The sequence below is a fragment of the Salmo salar genome, chromosome 01 (genome assembly GCF_965601325.2).
Source record: "Salmo salar chromosome 01, fSalSal1, whole genome shotgun sequence".
Classification (NCBI taxonomy): domain Eukaryota; kingdom Metazoa; phylum Chordata; class Actinopteri; order Salmoniformes; family Salmonidae; genus Salmo; species Salmo salar.
Window position 1 is genome coordinate 145,788,937 of NC_138291.1, and position 11,771 is coordinate 145,800,707.

Here is an 11,771-nt window from a genome sequence, read left to right on the forward strand (position 1 = left end):
ACACGCACGCACGCATGCGCGCGCGCACACACACACACACACACACACACACACACACACACACACACATTAACAGGGAATATATTTTACATAGTCACACACATACAGTACTCTGCAATGCACACCCCATACATACTAGTGGGCCTTCCATTCCCCATCAATCCAGGGGTGATAAAGCTTCCTCTCTCCTTATCTATTTTTTTATTCATCCATGTCATCCTACAGCCCATCCTTCTCTAATCTTCAGTCACAGCATCCTGTATTTCTTCATCCTCTGTGAATTGACTGTAACGTTGATATGTGATCCCATTGGAGCACATTGGATTTATAACTATGTACATTCCATTGTTTTATCACGCTTTATTCTAACTTCTAACCAGACAGTGTTGCTAGGTAATGCGTAGGTGGCAAGTTGAAAGAATTGCCAACTTTAAAGGATTTCTTTTTCATTTTTGTTGTGTTACAGCCTGAATACAAAATTAATACATTTTTGCAAATGTATTGAAAATAAAATGCAGACATTTTTCATTTACATAAGTATTCACACCCCTGAGTCAATACCTTGTAGCAGCACCTTTGGCAGCGATTACAGCTGTGAGTCTTTCCTATTAAGTCTCTAAGAGTTTCCACACCTGGATTGTGCAACATTTGCCCATTATTCTTTTAAAAACTCTTCAAGCTTTGTCAAATTGGTTGTTGATCATTGCTAGACAACCATTTTCAGGTCTTGCCATATATTTTCAAGTAGATTTAAGTCAAAACTATAACTTGGCCACTCAGGAACATTCACTGTCTTCTCCTGAACTTTTTTAGGCTTGTCATAACAAAAGGCTACCATCTCAGTGGCCTTCGAGTGTCCACTCTGACATTGGAGGGTTGGGAGTTCGATCACTGGCCGAGTCATACCAAAGGCTGTAAAAATGGGCCCTGATGTGTCTCTGCTGCTTGATACTCAGCATTAAGAAGATAGATTGTTTGATATTGAAAGAAAATGAAGGCCCTGCAATAGATTAGCATCCTGTCCAGGGCTCGTGCAAGGGTACTTATAACAAAGTGGTTGAATACTTATTGACGCAATACATTTCAACTTTTAATTTGTAATTCATTTTGACAAACGTAATTCCACTTTGACATTATGGGGTATTGAGAAAACATCTCTATTTAAGCCATTTTGAATTCAGGCTGTAACACAACTAAATGTGGAAAAAGTCCAGGGGTGTGAATAATTTCTGAAGGCACTGTATAACTTTCGAAATACAGCCGCTATGATGCATTTTGCAAAAAAGCATAATCATACAGTATGATGCAAAATGCATGGACAACAATAGATTACTGAAACAAAAAGTGGAATAGGGATGGCTTATTTTTATTAGATTTTTTATGCAGGGTTCTTTGTACACATTTTCCGTAATATTATGTTCTTTCTCTTCTTCCCCCTCTCTGTCCAGCCCATACATTGTCTTTTGTGCATCCTCTAACCCTTCTGTACCAACAGTCTTCATTGTAGTGTCCTTACCCCTCTCTCTGTCATCTGTTAACCCAGTTAGTTCTGTGTCCCCCAGGCTGATGGAAAGGGAGTGGACGGTGGCCTGCTGCCTGATGCCAACGGGAAGGAGCCCAGCCCAGGAGGACAGAGGGAGGACAGAGGGAAATGGCAGAAGCCCCGAATCACTCGTAAATCTCTGATGAAGTGCTGCCTCGTCAAATGGATCATTGACAGCACCACAAACACTCAGGGGCCAGGTAGGTCAGGGACAGTGCCAAACTTACATGAGGCTCAGTCATCCCAGCTACAGAGTTGTATGTGTTCTTCCCTGTGTGGGATAGCTGGGGTGGAGTGAAGACGAAGGCAGAGGAGAGGGGGAGGGGATGCATGTAAGATTAATTTTAATGCGTGTACCCCATCTTATAGGACTATATTTTAAAACTATCATCTGTCTTGCTGTCTCTCAGTGGACTTCTACTGTGCTAGCCGCTCATCTCTTTGTGTCATTTCAATATACTATCAATACATCTCTATTCGTTCTCCACAATCCCAGCAAACTGATTGCCGTAGGCTTACTGCTGAGAGTTGTCCTGTTAACTCTCCTGTAAACGCTCCTGTAAACTCTCCTGTAAACTCTCCCACTCTCTCCATTTTCTCTTCTTTCCTTTTCCTTCAGTTATTTTAGTAGGGATTTAGAAAGCTTAAAATGATTATTGAAATAAAAGTCCCAGTGTTGACAGTAATGTACCAGTCATCTCTTACTGGAGAGAAGCTGCCTCCAGAAAGAAACTATGGCCAGTCATTTTGTCAAAATGGTAATGATCAATGACTTTTGTTTCAAAGCCAAAACATGTACAACACATGCAAAAAGAAAGACATCCAAGGCTAAACACAATATTGTTAAGTAAATAAGGGTGTTGTTGAAAGAGTCCATTATTTGTTTTTTCTGTCCAGCACCTGAACTAGTTTGATATTTGTATTTTTTTTATGGGTGGAAGTATGAGCTGAATATGGAGGGAATAGCCGAGTGTCTGTTACTGCTTATACCCCGGTGTGCCCTCGCTTTCTCTACCTATCTAAATTATTGACATTGCCCTTCTGTGCATGCAGACTGGGGCTAACATGTTCATGTGCAGTCACCAGAGCGAAGAGACCCCCAACCACCATCCCGCCCCCCCATGTTAACCCCTCCGTCGCCCTGCCCTGCGTCAACTCTAAGTCCTTTCCAGTAAGGAACCACCAATACAACCATGTCTAGGCATTGCCATCTGCTGGATAGTATTAATCATTACATGACACAATATAAGTACTCTCTATGTACACCAGATGGTAGTCTCACACTCTGGCAGTCTTAGAACCTTTCAGAGGGAGGGAGGGAGGGAGGGAGGGAGGGAGGGAGGGAGGGAGGGAGGGAGGGAGGGAGGGAGGGAGCTGGGTTATACTCTAAGCAGATGGTTGTGTTGTTGTGAGTTGCTGTCGTATGATTGATAGTCTGGGTCTATGGGCCTTCATGACGTTCTCATTACTGTTGTTATTCATGTTTGATCTGAAGAGTGCAGAAATGCCGATATGCCAGCATTAGGCCTTGTTCGTCTTTAATGTAAGAGTTAAGATAGATCAGCATTTAGGGAGCATGAACATTTTGCTGCTGTCTTGGTTTTCAATGGTCTCTATTACATGAGCTAACCCTGTACTGTATGCATGAATACAAGGCTCTGCCTGACACTGTTGTGGCAGTTCATACGGTTATAGAGACAACAGTGGATTAAAAATGTTCTGTGATCATTCTGGTGGTAGTGGTTTGGTTACCTGTGCTTGCTCTTTGCAGGAATGGAATTGAAAGTGAGGATACGGTTATCTTTAAAACACAAATGTTTGACATTAATGAGTTTGCAAAGTAGTACTTGGAAATGATGAACAGGGGCTCATTTGTGGGACTGTGTTCGCAGTGCAGTGGTGCAGTGGTGCAGCTGTGCTTCAGTGGTTTCCCTACAGTGTCCACAAGGTGCAGCACCTTGATGTGCAGCATAAAGAAGATCGAGTCCAGTGGCTAACTCCATCTAAATCTCTCTCTGGTAAAATGCATTTCTGGCCTGTTCCCATTCCAGTCCTAAGACCAGTATTTTGCATCTCATTGATTTATCCTCCCCCGCTCCCTCTCTCAGCTCCTGCTTAAACTCTCTCCAATAAGATGTGCACACTCATCAGTTATGAACTGGTTACGGCCTCACACTCATGCACACCACAAGTGATATCATGAAAGCATTTGGTGGATTGTCAATGAATGTTGCTAAAACTTCACAGAGACTTTGTAAGGAGTTTAAAACTTCACAGAGACTTTGTAAGGGGTTTTGGGATAGGAAAAATAATTAGGGCACTCAGTCTACCTCCGCTATTTCTCCCGTTTAAAGTCCCTTAATAAACTCAGTTGGAATATCAGTTTTTGATATAAGTTTGTTGAATCAGAACCACAATGTGAGGTTTCTTTTTGAATCCAGTGTCATGTTGGCTGTGTGAATGGAGAGGTAGACACAGGCAGCACCACACAGGGCAGACTCCTTCACTCTAAGTGCTGCTGGTCATATTCCAGCCATCAGTGGATGTGGATCAATGCCTGGTTTACAGCTTTACATCATCCTTGAAATGCCCGGGAAAACAAGGAAACGCTCAGACCGTCATTTAGAAACTATTAGTCCAAAAAACAGCACATCATCCCTCCGGTCTCGCTGCCCTTAGAGGGAAAATTCCTGTCTTGATGGACCTGTAGGACAGACTTGCCCAAAAAGGGAGACACAGGGGGTTCAGCCCTTAACTGGTGCAGAATGTGTACTATGGAAGATACTTCACAGAGGATGGAGATATTTGGGAGATGAGGAATCAAGTAGTACACGTTTGTTTTCAACTCAATACCATGCGCTGGACTTGGATTTAGAGGGACTTTTTGAAGACAAGAAGATATTATCATCAAACTCACCTTTTTGCTTTTGCTGGATATCAAGGGGTTAAATGAAGGGCACCTGAAACAGAGTGACTGTTAATGGATCTCTTCTTCCACTGGATCTTTACCGTGTTCATCACGAGGAGCATCGTCACCTGAGAGTTCACCTCCTTTAACACTGTGTGTGGCTGGGAAAATGGGGGGGAGTAAAGTGTGACCAATAGATTTCAGTGTTCACAGCTATTTTTCAGACATTGTTCAATTGTTTGTTTTGATGTTTTCTTAGACACACACATCCAGCAGGAAACATTTGTTAAGTTGTGGAAAATGCATCCAATATGTTCAGTGCTGGCCAATAGCAAGCTGATAAAGGTTCTTATTCAAACAAGTCAGCCATGGTGCTGGAAGGCATGGAACTGATTGCAATTACTGTAGTCATTGGCCTGTTTTTTGTAGTGTTCAAGCAGTTTGGTGTCTGGGAGCCCTTGTCATTAGATGGTAAGTAACAAGGAGAGACTCTACAGTGCCCTGTTCTTTTCAAGGCCATCATATTCCTCAGCGATAGACAGAAGCTTCTTGTACTGTGTTGTTGATAGTTGAAGATATAAATTGATTTCAGTGTTGTCACTCTATGAGAGAAGACTGCCTCAAGACAACGAAGGTTTCATGTCTTATTACTGGTTTATAGAGAAAGAAACAACTTAAACCAAAATACTGTGACTGTCTGGCTTAATCTGATTGTATGTGTTCCCCCCTTCTCACTTCCCTATACTTCAATCTCTCCCCTGTCTTCCTCTCCCCGTTCATCGCGCTGTTTGTTTGTATTTCATAGATGGTGAGCACACACACAGTTGTAACTCCCTGTATTCGTCATCCTCTCCCACTTTATTGTTCACCTGTCCACCTTCTTTTTGCCTTGAAATATTGTACACCATTTTCATCAAATCCAATTTCTCTGTTACCCACCACACAAATTCCTCTCCCTCCCAATATCTTCTTGTCACGTCTTCCTCTCCCGATTTCGACCTTCCTCATCCGCTCCCGTCCTATTCTTGCCTCTCACCTGATCCACATTCTCCCCTCCCTTTCACCTCTCCCCTTCTCCCGACTCTCCTTCATTTCCCTGGGTTCTCCTCGTCTCTCTCTTTCCCTCTCCTCTCTCAAACAGAGAGTAGCGACTGTGAATTGGAGCTTTCTACTGTTCGTCACCAGCCTGAAGGCTTGGAACAGCTCCAGGTCCAGACCCAGTTCACCAAGAAGGAGTTGCAGTCGCTCTACAGAGGCTTCAAAAACGTGTGACTGGGACTTGACTGGGCGTAGAGCACCAAGTGGGAGTGGGGTAGAGGTTAAACACACACTGTCAGGGACTTGAAGGACTGCAAAGATATCATCTCACAATATGTTTGATATACTTGCATAGCTACACACATTTATTTACACAGATATTTACACTCACTCACTACAAGCTGTTACACATATATTAGCCGTGAGCAAACCGTTAGACATATCTATTTTCATAGATATGTAACTACATTTATAAATACATACATTGCATACAAGTTAAGCACTTAGTACTTAATAAATATATTTTAATTCCCCTCTGAACAGGAGTGTCCCAGCGGGCTGGTGGATGAGGAGACTTTCAAGAACATCTACTCACAGTTCTTCCCCCAGGGAGGTAGGAGTCTGTCCTCAAGTGATGTAAGGGAGGCACAATGGAATAGTACTGCAGATAGGTGGGAGACTCCCTTTCCACTGCTGCTACGTTGTCAGCTCTTTCAATGGGTTTAATAGAGAGCATGGTCATACTGTTTTGTAATCAACATTTGATAAGAAATGCAAGATTCTGACAACTCAGAACCTCACCTATTGATTTATAGATGCTATAAAGACTGACCCATTTCACCCAGAGCAACTGTCAAAGTGGATAAAAGTGGAAAGAGAATAAATAACCAGCTGTCACCCACTGTGTACAGTACCTGCCTAATGTTAACTACATTATTGGCATCCCTTCTCAGATGCCACCACATATGCACATTTCCTGTTCAACGCATTTGACATGGACAGAAATGGCTCTATCCGTTTTGAGGTAAGCAAAGCTCCTTTTAAGTTAGGTCAGTTGTCCTCTCGTATAAAACCTTTCAGAACAATCAACCTTAGCCATCCCGATAACCTGCTCAATCTGCCTTCAGTAGATGTAATCTGTTACTTTGACAGTCAGTCAGGTTTTCTATGTTTTTTTGCAGGACTTTGTGATTGGACTATCTGTACTGCTCAGAGGTTCAGAAACAGAGAAACTCCGGTGGGCCTTCAATCTGTATGATATCAACAAGGATGGCTACATCACCAAGAAGGTACAGTGTAAGGTCGTGCATTTCCTGTTTGTTGCATAGAGATGCTTTTCTGCTAGACATAACACTCCAAGACATGGCGCTGACTCATGACTGTATGTGTGTGCGGGGGTGTGTGTGTGTGTGTGCTTGTAAACCTGTGTACAGGAGATGTTGGCCATAATGACGTCCATCTATGACATGATGGGCAGGTATACCTCTCCCAGTGTACGAGATGTTGATCCATCTGAGCATGTGGACAAGTTCTTTCAGGTACATAAACCCCCAGTGTATGACCCCCTCCCATCCCACCCCCATGTCTAACATTTCACGTTGTTTAACACCTTCTGTCCTTATGTTTGTATTGTTTCTGTCCTAAAGATTTATTGTTTGGCTATTGTGTAATAAGAACTCTCGTCTGTTTGAGTATTCCCAACCTAAAAGCTTCACATTTTGTTACTGTGGAAGCGCACAACATGCCCAGCGTCGTCCGGGTTAGGGTTTGGCCGGGGGAAGGCCGTCATTGTAAATAAGAATTTGTTCTTAACTCACTTACCTAGTTAAATAAAGGTTAAATAAAATCAAATAAATTGTAGTTCTGTATGTAATCGTATAAGATATTTAATGGCTAGCTTTTTCAGAAAATGGATCGGAACAGAGACGGGGTGGTGACCATTGATGAGTTCATAGAGACTTGTCAGAAGGTAAACACATCCTCCACAATCTTTACTGATGAAAAGATGTACTGTACATCATGTTAGAATGCCCAGACAAGCCACATGCTATTACATGGCTTTAACTTGCCCGGCTAACATTTCAGGTATTCCTGTAGCTGGTAGACAGCAGGTTAACTGACAGGTTTGTCTTACATGTCAGAGGAACACAAATCATATGAAGAGCTAAGAACAGTTCTGCCATAAGTAGTGTTCAATTGACATTGTGTCCTTAACAACTGATTCCTCAACTTTTCATTTCTCTCACCAGGATGAAAATATCATGGCCTCCATGCAGCTCTTTGAGAACGTCATCTAGGTCGAGAAACGGACGGAGAACATGGATAGAAGTATAAGTCCTGATCACCTTAATTGCTTCCGATACCAGACCCTACAAGCCCCTCTGCACGTTAACCCCTCACCGTTTGATAATAGAAAAATATTTATACACATCGAAATGAGGACAATAAACATTTGGCAGGGGGCATAGGGAAATGTGACCCTTTAAACGTTTGATTCCACTACGTATGGGAAAAGAATCCCTACAATGGTCCTATTGACAGTTCTACTTTCCTTACCATGGATACCCAGGGAATGGCAACATAAAAATGGAAATGTTAGTACACTGTACAGTACTGCCCATGCCTGAACAGATTATGATCCTTTGCATGTTTGCCTGAGACTAGTGTAAGTTAATGTTGACACAGTGGAATGCAAATATGAATATTGTTATTGAGTAGGCTGAAACCTAATATTGTATATGTGTGTGTGTGTGTGTGTGTGTGTGTGTGTGTGTTTGGGGTCACAAAACTAGATACCTAGGATAAGTTGATATTCACACAATAGCTTGGAAATGTAAAAGCTTTTTACGTTGTGCCCCCCCCAACCCTCCCTCCCCCACCACCCGGGTATAGCTCATCAGCATCATGATAGGAAGGTGGGATTTATTGATGTTGCCATATCATATATCATGCCGCCATACGTCCCAGCCTTCCTACAGCCTACGTCATCTAATCATTGCATACCCGGAGAGAGAATGTATTTTAAAATGTTGTTGAATAACACTTTCATTCCCGAATGAATTTGCACTTTTATAAAAGGTGACCTGTAAATTGCATGATGTTTTTCAATGGGATTTTATGTAATTTTCCCAAAAAGTGGTTATTTTCCTGTGGCAGTAAATATTTATGAATGACCCCCATGTGTGTAATTACAATGTCAATTGATTCCCTGAGGGACAGTTGAAGATTACTTGCACTTTGACTATATATATATATGCACTACCATTCAAAGGTTTGGGGTCACTTAGAAATGTCCTTGTTTTTGAAAGAAAATCTATTTTGTTGTCCATTAAATAACATCAAATTGATCAGAAATACAGTGTAGACATTGCTAATGTTGTAAATGACTATTATAGCTGGAAACGGCAGATTTTTTATGAAATATCTACATAGGCCCATTATCAGCAACCATCACTCTTGTGTTCCAATGGCACGTTGTGTTAGCTAAACCAAGTTTATAATTAAAAAAATCTAATTGATCATTAGAAAACCCTTTTGCAATTATGTTAACACAGCTGAAAAGTGTTGTTCTGATTAAAGAAGCAATCAAACTGGCCTTCTTTAGACAAGTATCTGGAGCATCGGCATTTGTGGGTTCGATTACAGGCTCAAAATGTCCAGAAACAAAGCACTTTCTTCTGAAACTCGTCAGTCTATTGTTCTGAGAAATGAAGGCTATTCCATGAGAGAAATTGCCAAGAAACGGAAGATCTGGTACAACGCTGTGTACTACTCTCTTCACAGAACAGCACAAACTGGTTCTAACCAGAATAGAAAGAGGAGTGGGAGGCTCCAGTGCACAACTGAGCTAGTTTGAGAAACAGAAGCCTCACAAGTCCTCAACTGGCAACTTCATTAAATAGTACCCGCAAAACACCAGTCTCAATGCCAACAGTGAAGAGGCGAATCCGGGATGCTGGCCTTCTAGGCAGAGTTGAAAAGAAATAGCCATTTCTCAGACTGACCAATAAAAACAAAAGATTAAGATGGGAAAAAGAACACAGACACTGGCTAGAGGAACTCCAGTCTTGCTTCAAGTCATAAACTTTTTTATTCTTGTTGCTTTTTACTAGTTCATTAATACTTTGTGAACTACAACAATTTTACATTTGTATAAATGCTCCATAGACAATAATAGATTCCCCAATGCTGTTGAACCGTTTAAGTTACAAACACCAAACCAACATTGACATGAGCAGAATGATTTAGCCAGACTGATCTGATAGCATTCCTGTCAGATACAGTCAGAGGGACAAGATACACACAGCAGCACATGGAGAAGGGTGAAAGGTGAAACTACATTTCCATATTTCTGGATGAATATTGTACATTTGTGGTTACGAACATGAATATTTGAAATACATTTTCTGAGTCATCTGAAGTAATCTCTAGTGGACATATATACGTAAACAAAGAAGCTGACCAATTACGTGAGACTTTAGTTTTGGGTTAACCAAATTTATATCTGAAGTAATCATTTGGTTCTGAGGAAGAGTAGCAATGGGAGCAGAACTCAAACCCTGAGGGTCGCTTTGTATTGGAGAGTTGTGAATCACACACTCAATCATATAGTACAATGGAGAATAGAAGTGATTGTATTTAATGTATCAACAAAACTGTACGTGATAGTGTTTATTTGTTAGTTGTAAAAGGTAAAGATGTATGTGACAGATATTATAGACAATATAGCGTCCTCGCACAATCAGTCTTGTCTTAACTCCAAGCTAAATGTGGAGGAAATGTGAGCCACTCAATAGCCTACAAGGTGTTGAAAGAGGAGGACTCATGGAAGGTGAGAAAGGGAAAGACTCAACTCTATTATTTTGTTATTCTACAGTCTCACTTATTTTGTTTGTTTGTTTTAACTCACAATCAAACGTTTTGCACTGATGATGGGCCGATCATGATGGATAGAATCACATTTTTCAATTTTAGTCAAGGGGAGGGTTTAGTATTTTTTTAATTTAGTCCAAGGGAGGGTTATGTAATTTGTAATTGACTAAATGTTATATTGCTCAGGGTTTGGGAATTAATTGCTGCTGGGATGGTGAATATCAGTGGCGATTTTGGGGGGGGTTTGCCTGTTTTGCATGTTATTTTGGCAATAAGTGTCACGTATCAGTTTGCAAACAATGTAAAAAAAAAAAAAACATATATCATTGAGTTAATAAAGCCGCATTCAAACATTGTCTCTTTTTTGTTTTCTTGAGTAAGGTAGCTCCAAAATGCAGGTGTTTCAGGCTAGCTCAGTGCTTTCTGTGGTGGTGGTGGGGCAAGCCAGCAGAAACTACGGAGTGTTGCGCCGTGATTGGCTCATTGTTCTGTCACTCATGGGGACACTACATCATCGACAAGTCTAAGGGTAGACCATGAAAGTTCTAGCCCCTTGGTGCTGTCATAGAGTTACTGTTACGCCCTGGCCATAGAGAGGGTTTTATTCTCTATTTTGGTTAGGCCAGGGTGTGACTAGGGTGGGCATTCTATGTCCTTTTTTCTATGTTTTTGTATTTCTTTGTTTTGGCCTGGTATGGGTCTCAATCAGGTACATCGTTGTCGCTGATTGGGAGCCATACGTAGGCAGCCTGTTTTCCTTTGGGTTTTTGTGGGTAGTTTTTTTCTGTTGTGTGGTTTTGCATTGCTGTGAGTAGCCTGCGAAACTGTTCGTTCGTTGTGTTGCTTCGTGTTTTGGTTTTTGCTGGTTGTAACGACAGTTGTCATGGAGAGAAGACCAAGGCGCAGCAGGTATGTGAATACTCATATTTAATTTCAAAAAAGGAGTAAAGCATCCACTTGACAAAACAATAAAGGTGACAACAGCAGCAGTTCTGCAGGCTATTAAACGCAGTGCAAAAACAACCACCCACAACCCCAAAGAAAAACACACACACCTATATAGGACTTCCAATCAAAGGCAACTCAACACACCTGCCTTCAATTGGAAGTCCCAATCAACAACACAATCATTCACATACACAAAAACTGCCACGTCCTGACCCCAAAACTAATACAATAGCTCCATCTGCTGGTCAGGACGTGACACTGGTTCTCCGTTTATATTAAAGTATGATGAACCCAACCCACGCTGCGCCTTGGTCCCCTTCTTTTACAGACGATCGTTACAGTTACATTAGAAGTGCCAATCCAAGGAGGCTCAAGGTCATTGGCCACAGATAAAATGACATCAAATGACGTTATATCTACCGTAGCTTTGATTGGACTGATCATGTCACCCTCATACTTTCA

The 11,771-nt window shown here is 41.5% G+C and overlaps 1 protein-coding gene across 1 annotated transcript; it reads left to right on the forward strand.

Moving 5' to 3' along the window:
• Positions 1-2,951: 2,951 nt before the first annotated feature.
• LOC106564765 (calsenilin) lies at positions 2,952-10,700 on the forward strand. The gene is made up of 8 exons (XM_014131116.3): positions 2,952-4,922; positions 5,593-5,717; positions 6,033-6,102; positions 6,443-6,513; positions 6,671-6,778; positions 6,923-7,027; positions 7,396-7,458; positions 7,739-10,700. The coding sequence occupies exons 1-8, from the start codon at positions 4,820-4,822 to the stop codon at positions 7,784-7,786; spliced, it is 693 nt and encodes a 230-aa protein (XP_013986591.3). The 5' UTR covers positions 2,952-4,819; the 3' UTR covers positions 7,787-10,700.
• Positions 10,701-11,771: the final 1,071 nt, after the last annotated feature.

What these genes read in the sequence shown, in the direction of transcription:
- LOC106564765 (XM_014131116.3), top strand. Translation starts at nt 4,820, where the DNA reads ATGGTGCTGGAAGGCATGGAACTGATTGCAATTACTGTAGTCATTGGC. An exon ending in GGAGCCCTTGTCATTAGATG is followed by an intron (nt 4,923 to 5,592) that starts GTAAGTAACAAG and finishes TCTCTCAAACAG; the next exon opens with AGAGTAGCGACTGTGAATTG. An exon ending in ACAGTTCTTCCCCCAGGGAG is followed by an intron (nt 6,103 to 6,442) that starts GTAGGAGTCTGT and finishes ATCCCTTCTCAG; the next exon opens with ATGCCACCACATATGCACAT.